Consider the following 21,698-nt stretch of genomic DNA (forward strand, 5'->3'; position numbering starts at 1 on the left):
TGCCAATTATTTTAACGTGGACTTGTCCTAACTATGTTTCCAACAAGTGACAAGTTTGATGTAGTGATTACATTTCTTTGAATACATAACTTAAAATTAGGTGAAATCAACTCATGAGATGATTACATCTTCCACTACTTTAGTACGTTTTGAAACAGCAACTTTACAATGAAAGTTCCAAGTCTAAAATGTACGTCAACTTGGTATGCTACTAAGTAGTCCAAAAAACAAACCAACCACTGAGCAACAGAAGCCTGAAAATTTTTACCCATCAGTCTTCATCAATTCTACAACTCATTACTAAGATAAAGAAACCCCTATCCCTCCCAAAATGAAAGAGTTTCAAACATGAATAAAACCAACAGTAGCCACTATGAGCAATTTTTAGATAGTGAACTCTAGCAGCTCTACCCTCTTCTGCTTCAGATGTCAAGGCTTCATTCAGTAAAGGACTTCACAACTTCACAGTACAGGATTCTGGTGCTAAACAAAACCATAAGCAGATAAGATTCACTCTACTTTCTTACTACAAATTCAAAACTGAAAATAAAAACAGAATCCCCTTGATAAGTAAGAAACTGACAATCATGGGTAAACCTCAAAAGGAGGAAGTGTCTACGATTCTCATCAGTAAGTATCAGATATTCTTGGGGAACAGTCCTCTGAGAAAGTCAGAATAACGTAGGGAAAAGGAAACCTTACCTCTTGTGCACAGGCAGAAATGTGAGGAAAATCAGAAGCCAATGTTTTATTCTTTCTAAAGAAAAGGAAATCAAATGATAAAATAAAGATGATAAGGAAAAGTGATCTTACCTGATTTCGCTCTCTTTTCCCAGCTGATGGTAACCAGAAACTAAAGAGAGGGAGAGAATAACAGGGAAGAAAACAATAAAAGAAGTGGTAGAAAATTACAGAGGGGAGAAGATAAACAGATGGAATAATGAAGTGAAGACAAAGAAAATGGGAGAAGACACAACTGGAGGAGTAAGGACAAAGACTATATGTGAATTTTTTGGCTGAAAGAAACTCTTCAGGGCTAGGGTTGTGGCTCAGTGGTAAAGTGTCCGCCACCTGGCACGTGCAGGGCGCTGGGTTCAATCCTCAGCACCACATAAAAACAAATAAATAAAATAAGGGTTAAAAAAAAAAAGTAACTCTTCAAAGCCTCATAATGGAATGTAAATGACTGGGCAGGCTACAATAAACCCAAGGTCACAGAGCAACATCAATGCTCTCTCTGCTGTGCAATGACAATGGGAGTTTCAGTTCAAGAGGGGCTTAAAGGGGCATAAACCATGTACACATCTTGCCTATTTTATAAATTAAAAATCAGAATGGGCTGAACGCATACAAGATCATAACTGGGTACTAACCATAAGTCATACGGGCAAGAAACATGGCAGAGCCAACCATGCTAGGTGACAAGGCTCTCATTAAGAATGTGTAGATGATTCTCCTATAGCTATATACAGGCTTTCCATTGCACTTATCAAAGTGATTAGACAGAAGAGATTTCTCTATAAAGAGCTCTGAAAATGGGAAAAAATACAGAATAGAGAAAAATCACTCATTTAAAAACAATTATGAGGTAGAAATGTTGGCAGGCATTAATGTAACACCTAGAAACATAAAAACCAAGAAAATACAAACTAGCCTATAAAGAAAATCATTGTCATGGTTCTGGCCATCTTAACTATTATAAAGAACGTATCTTTTAGATCACCTCTTTCAGCTCTGTAGCCTGACACTAGGTTGCTTCATAAAACCTCCTCTGCTTCCTTCTCCAAAGAATAATGTGCACAGCCAGTAAACACTTCAGCACTTACTCTTTCTGCCGGGGGTCATTGATGATATGGCTTATCCTCTCAGTACCCAGAGTACTTATGCTGGACTCCTAAAAAGGCAAGGAAAAAAAGTAACATCCTACCACAGAAGCAAATTATACAAAGTACAATGTTTCTAAGCTCACGCTTTCCCATAATTGTGCCACCTGAAGCAACCTCAAATGAACAGCTCAAATGTCATTTGTTTTTGTTACCCCTGGGGATCGAACCCAGGGCCTCACACATGCTAGACAAATGCTCTACCACTAAGCTACACTTCCAGCCCTCTCTATATTGAGACAAGGTCTTGCTAAATCTCCCAAGCTAGCCTCACATTTGCAATCTCTTGCCTCAGCCTCCTGAGTAGCTGGGATTACAGGTGTATGCCATAGGACCCAGTTCAAATGTCAATCTTGTAACCCAATAGCAACTCTTTTTTTTTAATGGGAATCTATCTGAAAAATATTACATGTTATCCTTATTAATTCTGTACTGATCCAAAGACATTATAAATAGTGTTTAATGTGATTTTTATTCTAATCGATATATACAACCTAAAAATTATACACATTAGTAGGTACCATAGTGATACTTCAATACATGCATACATCGTTTCTTTATGCATACTGTGGTTACTAACGTATATAGCAGAAACACTTTTGCAGAAAATTCAACAGCAGCCAATATTTAACAGGCCAGCATACCAAGCTGAGTCAGCCATGTGAGTGTAGCCCCACTCACATGTGGGAAAATTTCACAGTGGGAAAATAAATGAGTTCTCACTGGTAAACCCTAAATAGCTGCTAACTAAATGAATACATATCACAGGACTTTTATGACTTATAAAAATTGTCACCCTGTACCTAATCCATTAAACATCATCTCAAAGTAAAAACAGAAATTTGTAAAAGCTGACTTGTAAATTCAGGATTCTCAAGACTGTAATGTGAACACTTACCCATAACACTATAAGCAATTCAGAAACTAATCATCTCCAAAAATTGGAAAGTGGCAGAAGGCACTCACTGTTCATTGAACTTGAGTACATTCATAATGACTATCTATCACAGAACCTAGAAAAGGACACCAACCCCTATGTGAATAATGGTTACACACTTGTGTGTAAGTGTTAAGAGAACATGAGTCATGAATGTCAAGATTGGCAAGACTGTTATTCAAACACATTTGTTTCTGGACAAGTATTGTTATCTGTACTCATTATGTGTATGGACTAGCCTAAACATTAGGATACATATTTTAACAGAACCACTGGCTATAAAAAAAATTAATCTGAGGTCAGATTCTGGAAAAGAGTTTCACATGTGCATTTTTCATATTTCTTATTCCTACAGCTATGCCTCCTACTTACAGACACAGAATGGTAGGGGGCCAAGGGGAAAAGATGGGTGAAAAATGAGCTATTTGCTATGGCAGAAAAATTATTAACTTAAAATGCCGCAATGTTTAAATTTACAGTTTATTACTGTGTAAATTACAAGCAGTACTTTGCGTAATTAGCAGCTCGCTGGCAGGGAGCTGTGAATGAAACTCATTATTTATGATTACAATTTAGAAAAAGAGGAGAGAGACTGGGGAAGGGGAAAAAGGGGGGCAGAGCAGTGACCTCTGCTAGAAATGACAAATATCCCTTTAAGGTGATGAAGATGAATTAAACAAGTAAATATTATCCTATTCATTTGAAATCATTAGAGGCTTGTCCAATAGGCCCTAGTTCCCTCCCAGGCAAGCTGAAGTCAGTTGGAGATGAACTGACTCACTTCCATGGAAGTAGAAGGCTCTTATTTTATAAGAGCTGAAAGAAAGAAAAGCAGGTGGTAGGGAGAACCTCATCTGTCCAACCTAACCAATAAAGAGAAAAAGTAATCCCACCTGTCTGTTCCCCACTCCTAACCTCTTACCACCCTCAACCATACATACTTCTATTCCAGTAGCTGTCCTATAAACTCCCAAAACAGCAAACACAGCACTCTATTAATAGTCTCAAAAGTGAATGATCCAAAAAGATCAAGTTATCATTCTTCCAATAATCAAATCTTACTACTTAGTGAGATTCAAATTAGAATTTAAAAATAAGGAGTAAGAATCTGAATTGTCTACAAATAAACAGCCTCATTTCTTTTGTATGGCTAAAATTTCAGAATACAGTTCCCTGAAGCCTGGCACAGTGGCATACACCTGTAATACTAGCTATGAAGCTGAGGCAGAAGGATCACATGAGTGAACCTGGGCAACTAGGTAAGACCCTGTCTTAAAAAAAAAAAAAATGTAAAGGAGACTAGAGATGTAGCTCAGTGATAAAGCACCCCTGGGTTCAATCCCCAGTACTGGGGCAGGGTGCACCAGTCCCTTAAGAGAAGTCAGACTATGACTGACTGCTATATACCTAGCTCAGCACAGAGCCTATATAGCAGGCATTCTAAATGCTTACTGAGAGAACAAACAAATCAATGCTCTCAAATGTCTTTCCTTCTTATCCCTCACCTACCTTCATCTTCAAGTAAGTATTAGCCCTTGTCTTTGCCTGTCTCTTGGTCTCAAAGCTAGAGTAAAAAATAAAAAAAATAAATAAAGTAGCTCTGGATTCCAATATCTATTCTGTCACTACAATCCAGGTAACATCAGACATTACTTAACTTCTTTGAATCTAAGTTTTCCTCATCTATAAAAGGAACTTTCAGGGCTGGGGTTGTAACTCAGTGGTAAAGTGCTCGCCTAGCATGTGCAAGGTCCTGTGTTTGACCCTCAGCACCACATAAAAATAAGTAAAATAAAATAAAGGCATTGTGTCCAACTATACCGAAAAAATAAATATTTTAAAAAAAGAAACTATTAACATTTTGACAAGATTGTAGGGAGGAGTGAAATAAGCCAAGTGTCTCTCACAGTCTTGGCTAAGCTGAACTAGAGACTCCTCTCTTGTGACCAAGGAGGAGATATTGTAATTTGATAATAGAGGTTTTTGTTTTGTTTTAATGAATTCTAGGATAAAAAGACCAAAGTTAGAATATAACAAAGAAACATTCCTTAACACACAAGTTGTTAAAGAGCCAAGAGTATTTTAACTTAAACCATAATAATGATGATTAATCAAAAGTGCAGAGAGACAAGAGAGCAGGCCTGTAAATGCATTCACAATAGAGGCTGTGAAGAGAGTATCTGCTTTGTCAGAACTCCTGTGTGGATTACATTTTTATCATTTATGTGTGTATAAACTTAAATCCTACATAATGTTCACTCTTGCAAACTCCCAAAACATTCCAGTTGGCTTATTACATTTTTATCATTTATGTGTGTATAAACTTAAATCCTACATAATGTTCACTCTTGCAAACTCCCAAAACATTCCAGTTGGCTTCCCTAACACCAGGGAGTTCTGTAGCATCTTTGATCGCCAATAGGATACACAAATCCCATGGGGAGTTTCATCTTCCTAGGGCACCCAGACAACCATGAAAGCTGTCACCTTCCCAACCAGCAACAGGATACACAAATCCCATGGGGAGTTTCATCTTCTTAGGGCACCCAGGAAACCATGAAAGCTGTCTCCTTCCCAACCAGCAATAGGATACACAAATCCCATGGGGAGTTGCATCTTCCTAGGGCACCCAGGAAACCATGAAAGCTGTCACCTTCCCAACCAGCCTTCTTCGCCCCTTTCTGAGGCATCGTGCTGCAGCCCCTGGAAGACGATTCAAACGAGCATGGTATCCTGGAAAAAGAAGGCCTCAGTTACTGAATGTGGAAAATCCATACACAGGGAGATGTTTCTAGTACACTGGAGCCCTTATACCCAGGATCTTCACAGTGTTATTTGCCAAGGACTTGTTCCCATGTCTTCGTCACTAGCTGAATGATCTTAGGCACACCATTCACCTTTTACCTAGGCATCCGCACCTACATCACTTGGTCCTACTTTATAGAGCTGTTTTGAAGACCCAGTGAAATAGCATATGGAAGGTTCTTTATAAACTGCAAGTGCAATGTAAATATAAGGTATATTAACATTTTTAATTTTAAATTAAATGCTAGTTACAATCTCAAAAGCATTCTAATATTACAAAGTAATGGTGAAAAGAGAATGCACACTAAAACCCCATTTTCTTTTTTTTTTAATATTTATTTTTTAGTTGTAGTTAGATATGATATCCTTATTTTATTTATTTTTATGTGGGACCTCGCACGTGCTAGGCAAGCGCTCTACCACTGAGCCACAACCGCAGCCCTAAGAACCCCATTTTCTTAACTGTTCTATGTGTTCCCCACACAGAAAGAACAGGAAGAATTCACACAACAATGTTATCAATGACATGGTTTCTGGATCTGGGATTGCAAGTCATTTTGTTTTTGTTTTTTTTACTTTTTGTGCCTATGTTAAGTGGTCCAAAAAGAACTTTTAGAAATGTTCATTGAAGGGGGCTGGGGATATAGCTCAGTTGATAGGGTGCTTGCCTAGCATGCACAAGGCCCTGGGTTCAATCCCCAGCACCATAAAAAAGGAAAAATAAAAAGAGAAGAAAAAAAGAAATGTTCATTGAAATGTTTGATAGAATTTAATAGGGTAGCAAAGAATGTGCCTCAGCCAGGCAATAATCTTTACCAAGTACCCACTGCTTTGAGAAAGTCTATCAAGCTCCAAAATTCATCAAAATAAAATCCTATTTCACAGGTATTTATAGCTCTTAGTGTAACCCTGACCACCTACAATAATCAACAAATACTTGATAACTGACTAACAGGTTGATTATTGGTTACTGGGAATTCTAGAGTTATAAATTTACAGAGCTAAAGAACCCCCTCCCCCCCCCAAAAAAAACAGTTTTGTTCAACTTCACATATCTTAAGCAAGGCCCCTGACATTGAAGGAAATGAAGCAACCACAGAGGTAGCAGAAAGTATCAAAGAATAACATGACATTTCCTTCTCCCCGTCCTGGGCTGGGTTTTTCACCCCACTGTGCTACCTCACAATTGAAAAAAAAGCAAAAGAAAAGGACATATATTTATGCTTAAGTATGCAATAATAGAATCATTAAAATAAAAATCATCCATTTAAAAAGTACCATTACACCTTGTAGGTGGACATTCTTACTGAAATCTGTTCTTTTCCAAGAGATAGATTTCCAATGAATAGACAATAACCCATCATTACAGCAGAGCAAGCAGCTTAGCAAGCTGAAGAAATGCCTTGTTAATATATATTCTAAGAATCTCCACAGATTGAATCAGGTAAGAATGCAGAGAATCTCAAGCTAAGACTCACCCTTGAATCCTCCAGAAACCCCTGAATGGTGTACTATCTCCACCATTCAGATAGTACTGCATGCTTAGAGGCATGAGTATCCTTGACAATGACATGATTCCTCCCAAAAGAACTACAAAGGCATGAATCATATTTTAGTTTTCTCCAAACTCACCTCTTTGAGCTGGTCGAGAAGGTAAAAGGAATGTGGAATCTGAAAGTTTATCTAGTCCAGAATCCATTCTTTCTACTTCAGCGCAATGATCAGAAGTCCACTTAGGCAGAAGATTAGGGACAGTGAATCCTGGAACACATTCTCCTTCATAGAACCAATCACTCTGTTCATCATCCCCTAAAGCAAACAGACCATATCATGAGCTGGAATTTTAACATCCATTGGGGCGGGGCGGGGCGGGGCGGGGGGGGGGGGTCAGGGAGGAAGATGACCGCTCAGCACTACAGTTTTTATTATATTTTTAAATAAATCAAAGTACCAAAAAATTGTTCTGGAAAACATTATGATGAAAACTGGGACAACAAACTAGTTCCCCTGAATGTCATATTATGCTAGACTGGAACACTTTAATAAAAAACTAATAAGACTACACTTACTAAGACTTTACAGTCTATAAGAATCCATGCTGAAAATCTGTAAATATGTTATTTCTTCCAAGTCCTACACTAACTCTAACTTACAATGAGAAATCATGGTTGTTAGTAAATGATGAAGCAAGAATTTGAAACAAAAGCCTAATTAACTCCAAAGCCTGATGTCTTTTCCACAAAAAATAAACTGCCCCCTTCCCATTTTCCATGGCATAGGTAAACCTAGGGGCTCAAAATCCAATTCAAACTAGTTGTTTCTGAGGATTTTTTTTTTCTCTTGGTTCTCAAGTATTTGCTCAAGATTTCCAATAATAGACACACACACACACACACACACACACACACCAAAAAAAAAAAAAAAACTGAATTAGAAGTAACTTGTGAAATTATCTATAAACCAGCAGACTTCAACCTGTGTTCACTAGATGCCTGGCACAGGAGCTCCCTAAAAGAACGCTGCCACGGCATAAGAAGAGGCTGAGTGGATTGGGCTACCAACCTCCAGTTCTTCTGGAATCATGCTTTAACCAAACTGGCTCAGCTGTCTTATAATTTGAGATTCTATAAATAGTTCTGTTTCAAGAAGAAAAAAGAGAGTGCTCTCTTTATCTGCGTTTCTCAATACTATTAGGAAGTCCCTATATGCTAGGCAATGTATTAGGTATTATGGTTGCAAATAATCACACAATTCCTCCCTTTGGAAAGCTTCAAAGGAAAGAATACTATAAATAATAACTTAATATGGCAAATGATAAAAAAGCAATAAATACAAGGAACCACAAGAGCATAAAGACTATAAAGATTATCAGTTAGAATCCCTTTAGGAAGCATGCACATTTAAATTGGGTGCCTGAGGACAATTTAATGAAGTGACTATTTACAAAGGTATAGATGTATAGATAAGGAAAACACCAAGGGATGCTAAAGCCCAGAGCCAGCACAGAAGGGCATTTTACAAGTACTCGACATGGAGTGGCAAGGAAAAGAATGGTTAACAAGGACTACAGAAAGAACTGTAGCCATTGGTGCACACTGCCAAACAGGAGTGATATTTTTCTGTAGAGGAACAAAATCAGTGCCAATGGGCCACCTAACAGGGAGCCAGAGAAAGCTATCATGAAACGTGGTAGTTTTCCAAGTTCTGACTGCCCCTACAACAGAATAATTTAACCTTGTCCTCTGCCCTTCACCAGTGGAATCTACAGTGCCTTCTCCTGGGGCAGAGCATACTTCCTTAACCTGCTGACACTGGACTTGGTCAATTCACTTGCTATAAGAAGAGAACATTAACAGACGTGATTCAACAAAGACTTTAACTATGCACACAAACATGGTCTGGATGGGTCACTTAGCAATTGTCTTCTGCCATAAGAAGTGAATGCTGCATTTAGCCAGCTCCATTACCCTAAAGAGATGAGCCCAGGCAAGATCAGTTGAACTACAGCCGACCCATAAACCCACAGCAAGAAATAAATGTAAACTATTGATATCTGGGGGCTGTTACGTAGCATTATCACAATAAAAACTTGATAAATAACAACAAATCTCATTCACCTCTCTCTAAACTTCTGCAGATGCTCAACAAGAAATTGGGGGAGGGGGACACTGATACAGTCCATAACTTTGCCCTGGAGGGGCAAAAAAGGAGTACTCTTTCTTGGTGGATGACCAGCCATTCAAGGAAAGATAAGGGTGAGATTTCAGAGAGAAAGACCCATGTAAACAAAGGCACAGAAGCAGGCAATAACATGGCTTTTTGTGCTGAGAACTCTTAAACATCTAAGTATCACCAGAATGTGTAAAGTTGAGGCAGAGACAAAGTGGAGAGCTGGGCTACAGAATATTCTACATCTTTCATGATAAATCAAGCAATTCTTATTTTTTAATGGAAAGACTTTCAAAGGCCCAAAAACTTTACCTGCTGTAATGGGTCCCACACTTTGTTCCAACTCTGTATAATTATGTATCATAGTCTTTAAAAAGAATAGTATGAACATTTTTTCATATTTTTGTTGGCTATCTGCATTGCATCTTTTGAGAAGTGTCCATTAAGCTCTTATGTCCATTTATTAATTGGGGTTTTTTTTTTTCTTTAGTGTTAAAATTTTTTGAGTTCTTTATATATTGTGGATACTAATCCTCTGTCGGGAAGCAGCAGGCAAAGGTTTCTCCCATTCTGTAGGCCCTCTCTTCACACTCTTGTTTCCTTTGCTGTGCAGAAGCTTTTTAATTTGATGCCATCCCACTTACTGATTCTTGGTTTTATTTCTTGTACTTTTGGTGGGACTGCAAATTAGTACAACTGCTCTGGAATGCAGCATAGCGATTCTTCAAAAGACTAGGAATGGAACCACCATATGACCCAGTTATACTACTCCTTGGTATTTATCCTAAAAAACTAAAATCAGCATACTATAGTGATGCACACACATCAATGTTTATAGCAGTGCAACTTAATGGTCAAGTTATGGAACCAGCCCAAGTGCCTATCAACAAATGAATGGATAAAGAAAATGTGGTATATATTAACAATGGAGTTTTACTCAGCCATAAAGAAGGATAAAATTATAGCACCTGTTGATAAATGGATGGAACTGAAAAACATGCTAAGTGAAATAAGCCAGACTCAGAAAGTCAAGGGTTCAATGTTTTCTCTCATATGTGGAAAATAGATCAAAATAAGGAAAAAAGGGAGAGAGAATTCCATGAAAATAGAAGGGAGATCAGTGAAGCAGAGAAAGGGACTGATGAGTAGGAAGGAAGGACAGGAAAAGGGAAGAATGGTTGACTGAAATTGACCAAATTATGCTATGTACATATATAAATATGCCACAATGAATTTCACCTTTATGTTATATCTATAAAGCACTCATTTAAAAATATATAAATAAATAAAGAGAAAGAAGACCAGTAGACTAGAGGAAGGAGAAGCGAAAAGGAGGAGAGGAGGAAAAGAGGAAGTACCAGGTACTAAAGTGGAGGAAATTACATTCTAGGTATATATGTTATGTCAAAATGAATCCCAGTATTATACATAGCTATAATGCACTAATAAAGCATAAAAAGGTATATCATGCTACTTCACAGCACTATAGTAAAAGCAAAGAAAAAAGACAAATATTAGTAACTCTGAATGATATCACCAAATCATGAATGGAAGACAACCAGATTTTTCTCAGTATGAGAAAAGAATTAAGACCCTAGCTAGAGCCAACATGTACATGCACACAGTTCCTAAGGCACCCTTTGTCCCTCAGAATCAGAGAAAGAGAAATTTACTCATAAGATCCTCCCTTATAGTAGGAAGCTCAATAACTCCACAGGGATAAACAGTTTCATCTGTTTCTATGCCAATTACTCTGAGGTGTGAATGAGATGCCCCCCACACAGTACCTTTTCAAAATCAGAACTTGGATGCTTGAGTTACTGGGAAGCCTAACTGGATCAACCTAAAAATGTGGTCACTGTGCCTCTGTTATTTAAACACTTAATTCTTGGAGAAAAATTATTAGATTTCAGAACTAATAGAGACTTTAGAAATCTATGAATTCGGGCTGGGGATGTGGCTCAAGTGGTAACGCAATCGCCTGGCATGCACGGGGCATTGGTTCGACCCTCAGCACCACCTAACAATAAAATAAAGATGTTGTGTCCACCAAAAACTGAAAAATAAATATTAAAAGATTCTCTCTCTTGTCTCTTAAAAAAGAAATCTATGAATTCCTTATCGTAAATTAAGAAAACTAGAATCCAAAAAGGTTACGTGAAATTCTTATTGGCACACTAAGCAAGAGAACAAGAATTTTGTAAATGCCCTTAGATCACTGCAAAATCTCAAATTACTACTTACGCAGTAAAAACAAAGAACTGACAATATACACTAGTCTTCTTCATAGGTCTCTATACTAATCTTCAGGAGTTTTAACTTGAGAAAAACATTTTATATAATATATTCACCCGGAACGCTATAAACATTTATAAATAAGGTAAAATTCTCCCTCTGTAATAAAAATATCTCATATATCTCATCAAAAAAAAAAAAAAAGACAGTAGTGCATGAGGATACTTCTTGGTTCTAAACCCCCAAACAATGATTCTCAAAATCTGAATTACCTGCATAAAAATCATGCTTGTGGAAAATGCAGATTCCAGAGCCAATTCTAGACTTACTTGATTTCTAGCTCAGGAATCTACAATTTTAGCAGTCCCTCAGGTGACCTCCATGCCATAAAGCTTGAGAACCACTACCACAAACAATCATTCTACTGTCAGTGAGTCACCCCTAGTCATTTGCATCTTCCCATCAACAATGAACCCGTGTCCCAAAGCTGGGATCCAAATTACCTTGCCGTCCTTCATCATTGGTGAAGAGCCCAGTGTCACTGCTGCTACACACACTGCTGGTTTCACTGAAAAAAAAAAAAGAGTAAAACTCAGAGAACTCATCAACTCCAGTCAAAAACCACTGTACATTCTTCTGATTTTCCAAAGAAAAGACCTCAAGCTTTCCTAATTTCACTCCAGTCCATTAGCCAATCGTGTAGGTAAATTTCACAGGGAAGCCACAGGTAAAGTTTCTTTATCCCCAAACAACAACAACAAAAAAAATATGTAAAAAGAAAAATGCTAAAATTTTACATGTACTTCAAAGTACTTAAAAAAAATCTAAGATTACTTTGTTAGTTTAGGATCTAAAATATTTATTGAAACTCATACAAGTAATCTCAACCTGGTTTGGCATATTAACCAATACAAATTTATCAATTTTATTTTTTAAATATTGCCAACTATTAATTTCAAATGAAGATAAGCAACTTTGACATTTAACATCTCTTAAAATTTCTCCCACTTGCAAAGCAGTAAACATTCATAAGCAGAAAATAAATTAATATGGTCAGTTATATTCTCCAAAATTTCACGCCTTCCTTGACATCAAGTAGATACACAAAGCTTATTTTGAAGGGGAAAAAAGGTGTTAAGGTTAAAAATAAAAATATAAATATAAACTCCATTCAGACTCACTGAAATTAAACTTTTGACCTAACAATTGATTCCACTTCTTGTGCTATTTTCTTTCACCCAATCTTCATCAAATGTGCTTTACCTGGTTCAAGAAAAATTTCTTTATTTACAATATTAGCTATTTCCTTGATTGGGAATATTTGCTTCCAAATTACTCAATTTTGTTTCATCTGCTCTAGACGATGCAAGAAACCAAAGCAAGGAAAAAGCATTTTCACTATGGTGAAAAAGGAACAGGCCTGGCAAAATCCCAACCTATAGTCCTAGATCAAAACTCTGAAAATATTTTGTATTTTGCAACATTTTCAAATATCTTGCCAACACTAAATCCTCAAAATGCTGGTTAAATTAGTAGGAATGCTTTCCTCACAAGCTTAAGCTTGTTTCTGAATAACAGATGGCAAGAGACCTTTCACAGCAAGAACCAAAAAACAAAACATACTTGGATTCTATATAGGTTCTTTCACTTCATTTTCTTGTGCACTTATATATTCTCAAGGGTCATTTTAAGAAATGTCTCACAAAACCATACCACTATATCCTTTGAATCCTCAAAGGGCTCTACAGTAAAATCCAGAAGCATCCATACAGAGGACTGCATTCTTCCTACTTCTGAATTTAAGGAACTGTGCCTGTTCTTGAACTTAAGAAACTGGCTATTCGTATTTTCAGCAAATCTGAAAATCACTAGTGGTCTAATTCCATCAAGTCTTACAACACAGTCTCTCTCATATTACTACTTTATTATTCTCATCTTACCTCAAGGAGAAAGCATATTTTTTATTTTCTTTTGCAATGCTCAGAATTTTAAGGAGAGATACAAAGCACATTAGGTTGTGGGATATATGCTATTTCACCATCATATTTTACGCTTCACTGGTTAGCATCACTACTGAAACTTATGTCCTATCACCTGTTTTTATATGACCTATGAGTTCAGATGTTTGTTAGGGAAACATCAAAATGTAAATATTTTGTGATGTGTAGAGATGACGTGAAATTCAAATTTCAGTACATGTCAATAAAGTTTTATTGAAATCAACCATACTCACTCATTAATACATCTTCTACAACCTCTTTTGTACTCATCTGCAGAGATTATACAGTCCAGAAGACCCTAAAATATTTATTATCTATCTCTTTATAGAGAAAGTTTGAGGATTCTTGTTTAATGACTATGGTCCCATTTGAATATTTCCATTAGAAAGTTAAAACAATTACTTTATCACAAAATCTGTCAATTCTCTTCCCCATTCATTTCCAGCCACTTGTAGGTACTACAAGATACAGTGCTTCCTAGATCTTTTTACATGGAACCCAGTCTCTCCTAATATTTTAAATAAAAAGGCAGACTCAAAGAATATCTGCTAAATCAAGAAAGGTGATAGTAACTGTCAGCATACATTTTTTATTGTTTTATCAATAGCATTTCAGGAGAATCAATCTTCTTGAAAAAACTTGAGAATGAACTTGTCTCAAAGAGTTTGTTCTATATAGTAAATTAATGACAATAATACCATGGAATTATCCTCAGGACGTTAAGACTATGATCAAGGGAGATATGTATTTTCTTCATAAAAAAATTATTTCTATAAAATTTATTCCATGCAAGTTAAGTACCATCCTTTTGCCAATGTCTGAAAACAAATGCATCATCTGATGGCATTGCTAATTTTATTTATTCCCTCAGAATAATTTATATTATGAAAATGTAATCAATGTATAAAAAAAGTGTTAGCATGATTTGCTAAGGAAAAATGTGAGGAGTTCCATGGCATGCTTGCACATAAACACTATAAAAAAAAGTTTGCAAAAATGTAGTACTAAATAAAAAATAAATGTAAATATAAATATTTTTCCTTCCGAGTTTCAAGTCAAAGTTTCTTGTCATGCATCCCTCACTCACTCCTGACTCTTAGACTATGATTTAAAAAAAAAAAACAAAAAACCAGATCAGTATGATTTTAATTTAATATTTAGTCAACTATAAAATGTTAATTTAGTTACTTCAATTTAATATTCAGTTACAAATAAGGTCACATATTATGAATCTTTAGATATAAAGGAACAAGATAGAGTCAACAACAGCAGCAGGTAATGAAATCCTGTACTTTGTACTATCTCAAAATGACAGCAACTCCTAGAAGCATCCATGCCTCCTGCCTTTACTTCAGGAGTTGTTCCATATTCCCTGTGCCTCATAATTTATGAGCTTCTAACCTATGAATTGTTTGCATACAAAAATCTTCCTAGACTACTTCTAAAATATGCTGGAGAACTATTTTCAACCTTACAAAAATGTGTACTTTTTTTTTTTTTTTTTAAAGAAATCTAATCCCAAACCAAGCATGGTGCTGCATGCATGTAATGCCAGTGCTCAGAAAGCTGAAGCAGGAGAATCACAAGTTCAAGGCCAGCCTCAGCAATTTAGCAAGGCCCTAAGCAACTCATTGAGACCCTATCTCGAAATAAAAAACAAAAAGGGTTGGGGAATGAAGGGAAGGGAGGGTGAATGAGAATAGAAAAGACAGTAGAATGAATTTTCCATAACTTTCCTATGTTCATATATGAATACAAGCCCAGTGTAACTCCACGTTATGTTCAACACAAGAATGGGAAGTTATACCCCATGTATGTATACAATATGTCAAAATACATACTACTGTCATGTATAACTAAAAAAATAATAATAATAATTAAATTTTTAAAAGCTGAGGATGTGGTTCAGTGATAAAACGCCCCTGGGTTAGATCTTCCAGTACCAAAACAAATAAAAAACAAATAAATGAAAAATCTCTAACAGGAAAAAGGAGGAAGAAAGATTCCCACCCGTGTTTTTCCTAAATTTTAATTCATTCATTTAGGAAGTATTTATTATTTGCCATATACCAAACACTGCTATAACCAGCACTAAAACTAACAAAGAAACATTCACTCCCAATTTAAATAATGCATCTTGATTAAAAAAAGAAAGACTATGAAGAGATAGAAGAAAAATGCTTTCCAATGACAAACACTATACAATTAATAAAGGATGGTGTAAGCCTAGAATTTAACTTTACAATCCTGAGAAAAATCATCCCATTTTAGAAGCCAAGAAATGTCTTAAAAATATTCATATATGAATAAAAGTAGTAATAATACTTGACACTTCTATACAAAGCATATAGCTCAAATGTTTCCATACTTTATTCAGTAATATAATCACCATTTTAAATAAGACATAAACAAAATTACAATCTAGATTTTGGACCACCAATTCTATTACCTAATTACTATAATACTGTAAGAAAAGCAACTAAGCCACATAAAATAATAGAAGTGTAAAAAAAAAGTCAACTTAACCAGCAGTTAAAAAGGCCGATTCTCCCATCGACCTTTTATTATGAAAATTTTCAAACACACAAACTGTTTAAAAGTAGTCTCCCATCGACCTTTTATTATGAAAATTTTCAAACACACAAACTGTTTAAAAGTAGTTAGTTAACGAGGATTTCAATTCCGCAAGTAACATTCTGCTTTCTTTACTTTATTATACATCTATCCATCTAACCTTCCCATCAGAGCTTCTTTGTAATTAGAGGCACTCTCAGTGGACCAGATGATTGAGCACAGAATTCACTTCCACAGAAGTACACTATCACAGGAATGGAGCCCAATAAAACACTAGAGACACCTTTTGTCCAATAAAACAATTCCACCCAGATTTTTATAAGAAAAAACTGATCCTACCTTAATTGTCCGTCACATACGTGGTCCCCTAAAACTCAGTCAGGAAGACAGAAAAGGAACAACATGGAGCCAGTAAGGACAACAGAAATAATGTTAGCCAAACATTATAAATCCTGGTACTAACTTAAAAATGCTTTTATCTGAAATGTTCTCCTTTCAAGTTCTGAAAATGAATTGTTTGTCCTTTAGAGGAGCAATTAAAGGATATAATTTTTCAAATTAACCAAAACTCTAGTTTAAAACTATAGTATACTGGGCTGGGGATGTGGCTCAAGCGGTAACGCGCTCACCTGGCATGAGCCAGGCGCTGGGTTCCATCCTCAGCACCACATGAAAATAAAATAAAGATGTTGTATCCACCGAAAACTGAAAAATAAATATTAAAAAATTCTCTCTCTCTTCTCTTAAAAAAAAAAAAAAAAACCTCAATACCAGAAATATCTACAACTGTGGTTAACTGGAGGTAATTTTGCCCCCAACTCGGGGTCATTTGGCAATGTCTGGAAACACTTTTGATAACTACAACTTCAGGGGGAGCAGGAGGGGGAGCTATTGAACTACTGGCATCTAGTGGGTAAAGACTAGGGATATGTTGTTAAACATTCTACAATGTACAGGGCAGTCTCACAACAGAGAATTATGTGGCCCAAAATCTCAGTACTGCCCAAAGTGAGAATCCTGACCTAGATTAGTAACAAAATATGAGAATTATCATAAGTATGTATGTATAGAAAAAAATATATCAGGTTCAGTATTTTCCATGGCTTCAGGTATCACCTGAGGATAAGGTGATACTAATTCCTTAATCTAGCATCATACTAAATTAGGAAAAAATTTTAGAGAGCCAGTAGCCATCTGTGGTAACCAGACTTCTGGACCTCAGCCCCCAGCTATTCCATACCCTGGCACAGTCTTTCTCACATTGCACCAGGGATGGTCTGTGTAACTGACACCATACAACAGAAGATACAGAATGTCACTTCTGAGATCAGATATATGTGGCTTCCATCTTGGACTCCCCTCCCCTGCACCCACCTCTCTCAGATCCCTCACTCAAGGGGAAGCCAACTACCATGTCTCGAGGAAACTGACAGCACTGTGGAGGCTCACGTAAAAAGGAACTTACCAGGACCCTTCACCCCCAGTCAAGTTTTGCCTGACTGGGACTTCATGAGAGACTCTGAACCAAAGCAACTCCCAGACTCTTGACCTCAGGAACTGATGACAACATATGTTTGCTGTTTAGAGCTACTAAGTCTTAGGACAGTCATCTCTCACAATAGGTAATATGGTATAAATAATTCCCCTTTACTATTCCTAAACAATAGCTTCTGGTTTATAAAAATCTCTCTAAATTCCCATAGTTGGGAGAAGAAAGGAAAGCACAGCTTGCCCTCTGACCTGAGAGTTGGTCAATTCTTTCATATTCCTAACCATAGAAGACTACACATTTAGAAAAATATTGCTCTTAGATCCACTGCCCAAGACATCTTTGCTTTTACATTTTCCTCCCCATCTTTTCCTTGAGTAAAAGTGGTACATTTGCCACCACATGAAATCAAGAGTTCTGAATCTGGTGGTAAACAGAAGTATAAGAAAAGTTATTCAGGGAAATCTCTCTCGTCCATTTCCAAAATTATTCCATTAAGTTAAGAAAAGGGATAATGAAGGAGTTTTTCAGTTTCATTCAGGTGGTGCCATAAAAGAAGGCAACAAGCTCTCCAGCCTACAAGTTCATCAATGTGATGAGTATACTTTGATGAGTATACAATCAGTTATACTTTGCCAAGCTCATGACCTTCCTCAGGCCTCTGCTGTTGAGCTGGGGGCTAGGCCTCATAAAAGTCCACCTACCTTTTTAAGACTTACAGTTCTTCGAGCTAAAAATGATTTACCTTGAAGTGGATGAAATTTCTTTCCAGAGCAAATTTTTTTAAAGAATATATTTTTAAGTCTTATATCTGTCCTTCTGCTGCCTTTTGACATGAAATATATCTTTACTATACACAAATTTCAGGATGCGGTGCAGTGAGAGAGCAACTCTCTTCTCCTCAAAACTCTACAGGCAGGGTTGGGGATGTGGCTTAAGCGGTAGCGCGCTCGCCTGGCATGCGTGCGGCCCGGGTTCGATCCTCAGCACCACATACAAACAAACATGTTGACCGAAAACTGAAAAATGAATATTAAAAATTTTCTCTCTCTCTCTCTCCCCCTCCCTCTCTCTTTAAAAAAAAAAAAAAATACTCTACAGGCAAAGCCAGGCATGATGGCATATGCCATCATGTAAACTCAGCAATTCAGGAGGCTGAAGCAAGAGAATCACAAGTTCAAGGCTAACCTCAGCAACTCAGTGAGACCCTCAGCAATTTAGACACTGTCTCAAATTTTTTTTAAAAAGGGGGTGGGGGGATGTAGCTCTGTGGTAAAGCACCTCTGGGTTCAACCCCTAGTACCAAAAAACAAAAACAAACAAACAACAACAAAAACACCTCTATAGACAAACAAAGCCCCCCACATTTAGTACTGTAAGGATTAATGCCAGTCATATTTTCATCTTTAAGATTTATATTCAGACTTGCTCCACTCCCACCACCAATGCAGAATGCAAAAACTATTGACAGGATATATTTAGGCAGAGGTCTCTTTTCAGGGTTTTCCTTTTTAATCTTTAGATTTAACTTTTTCAACATTTCTCTTCAGCTAATTCTCTTAAATTTTTTTCCAATGTTTTGGTTTCTTCCCTGGGAATATTTACTTACTCAGACTGGGCCTCTATTCTCCATCCTTCAGGCCCAATTTTCTCTCATTTTTATCACTTGCCTTTGCATTTTGGGAGGGCTTCCAAAGTTTTCCACATCATCAACTTAATTTTCTGCAGAGTGAATTATCTTTCATTTTAATATTGTAATTACATCTTAAATTTCCCTATTATTTTTTTCTCTCAATCTACTGGATTTTTGAACAGTCATTTGTCTCTCCTTTTAACTGATCCTATTTCAACATGATCATATCTTCTTATATCCCAATGAAGATTTTTTAAAGTATTCTTCTGGTTCCCTTCAACAATCACCTTCAAAGATTTGTTCTTCCTCTGAAATTTCAGAATGCTATTCCCTTGCCTTTATTCTGAAAAATGTGTTCAAAAGTCTCTCTGTATTTGCCAACAAAAAGGGTGCACAGATTCTCCTTAATTCCATTCTCTACTCCTACAGATTTGGGTAATGTGCTCTTCTCAGATCTACAACTCACTGAGACATGCAGAGCCCCTAGCCTAATTCTCAAGTGTTCCTGGTGAGCTTTTACCCTAGGCAGATATGCCAGACTACAACAGAATCTTCTCCAAACCCTCACTGATTCTGACTCCACTCAAGGATAATTTCTAAATTAGTACAACCACTACAGAAATCAGTATGGAGGTTCCTCAAAAAAACTAGGAACGGAACCACCATATGACCTAGTTATACGACTCCTTGGTATTTATCCTAAAGCATAAATGTCATCAAACTATAGTGATACCTGCATCTCCATGCATACAGCACCGAAATTCCTAATAAACAAACAATGGAACCAGCCCAGGTATCTGTCAATGGATTAATGGATAAAGAAAATGTGATACACACACACACACACACACACACACACACAATGGAGTTGTATTCAGTCGTAAAGAATGAAATTATGTCATTTGTAGAAAAATGGGTGGAACTTGAGAGCATTATGTTAAGCAGGAAGTTAAGGGTCATATAAACATTTTCTCTTACATGTGGAAGTCAGAGAAGAAAAAGGAAAAGAAAGGTGAGAGGTGGGTCTTGTGGGAATCAAAGGGAGACTAGTAGAATAAAAGAAAGGGACGAGTGGGAAAGAGGAGGAGAGGGAAAGGGAAAGTTCTGGGAAACAAAATTAACCAAATTATATTATTATATGCCTTGTGCATGTATGAATATGTAATAAGAAATAACAAGGGACTACGGTTATAGTTCAGTGGTAGAGCACTTGCCTAGCAAGTGTGAGGCAATGGATTCGATTCTCAGCACCACATAAAAAAATAAATAGATAAAATAAAGATATTGTGTCCATCTTCAATTTAAAAAAGAAAAGTTTTAAATAACAAATCTATTACGTATAGTGCACCAATAAAAATGTGGAAAAATAAATAAATAAAACATTACAACCTCCAGGTTCACTAAAAAAAGGGTTTTTTCCTTCTCTGGCCAGGCCAATAATAAACTTTATTCTTGGACTCAACACCCTGCAGCTGCCTGCTATACCCAAATACAAACACACATAGAGAAAACATTAAACTTCCCCACCCAAGAGTATTCTGGAAGTCACAGGCTCTAAACAAAAACTAAAAGATACAGATCAGGAAGTGCAGGATGGAACAAAAGTGCAGCTACCCGATTTTCTGACTGTGACAGGCCTTGTACTTCTGAACCAAGGGCTGCCTGTGGAGAAGGACTCAGGGTCTCGAACCTTCATGGCAGGATCAGCACTGCCAACATCAGCCTCTAACTGCATTTTCCAGTGCAGCTCTTAGCCTAGCAGTTTGAAGAAATCTTGATAATGGGTCAAGTAGTACTAGTTTATGGTGATGTGAATGTGCAAATGTTTAATTTTTATTTTAAGTACTGTAGTAGAAAGTTGAGGTTACTCTTCAAATACCTGTTAAGAAGTCACAAAGGTGGGAATAAGTTGTGATTGTTAAGAATCACAGGACCTCTTGTTGCAAGGGTCCTTAAAAGTATTTCAATTCAGCCTTCTCAACTCCAAAGTAACACTAAGGGGTCCTCAGGCCCATGCCTGACTCCCTCTAGTGATCTGGAACTCATTACTTAGTAAAACAATTCACTTTGTTTTTACAGAGTTCTAATTTTTAGAATGTTATATTTTATACTGAAGCAAATATTTAACTCTTTGTACTTTTTAATCACAGAGTCCTAATTCTCTGGAATAATTCTAACATTTCTTCCAAGAAGGAACTTTCAAGGGATAGTCCTTTTTTCTCAACCGAGAGACTTCCAAATACAACAGTATTATACCACTTCCTATGCTGTCTTTTACAATTGTTCCTAAGGATAAACTAGCAGAACCTTGATTAAATCTAAATATGCACACTAAGCTAGCTATTCAATACTTTGAAGTGAATACTACCACTTGCAACAATGGTAAATATACTCTTGGTCAGCATCCGTATTTACAGAATAGAAAACAACATCTTCAACCTACTACATATATTCTTTTCCACAGCTCCTAGAA

The 21,698-nt window shown here is 36.6% G+C and overlaps 1 protein-coding gene across 7 annotated transcripts in view; it reads right to left on the reverse strand.

Moving 5' to 3' along the window:
- Window positions 1-21,698, reverse strand: part of Gpatch2l (G-patch domain containing 2 like) — a 56,185-nt gene that overhangs the window by 27,907 nt on the left and 6,580 nt on the right. For 2 of the 7 annotated variants that reach the window (XM_076849813.2, XM_076849814.2), the window contains exons 3-7: window positions 12,033-12,097; window positions 7,258-7,434; window positions 5,474-5,553; window positions 1,827-1,894; window positions 703-757 (exon numbers count right to left, since the gene is read on the reverse strand). In XM_076849813.2, the coding sequence (XP_076705928.1) occupies window positions 703-757; window positions 1,827-1,894; window positions 5,474-5,553; window positions 7,258-7,434; window positions 12,033-12,097 (445 nt within the window). Of the gene's footprint in view, window positions 1-411; window positions 484-702; window positions 758-813; window positions 854-1,826; window positions 1,895-5,473; window positions 5,554-7,257; window positions 7,435-12,032; window positions 12,098-21,698 lie in introns of all 7 variants that reach the window. The other 5 variants (XM_076849815.2, XM_076849816.1, XM_076849818.1 and 2 more) reach the window with 4 other exon arrangements.

This window comes from Callospermophilus lateralis, chromosome 3 (genome assembly GCF_048772815.1).
Source record: "Callospermophilus lateralis isolate mCalLat2 chromosome 3, mCalLat2.hap1, whole genome shotgun sequence".
NCBI lineage: Eukaryota > Metazoa > Chordata > Mammalia > Rodentia > Sciuridae > Callospermophilus > Callospermophilus lateralis.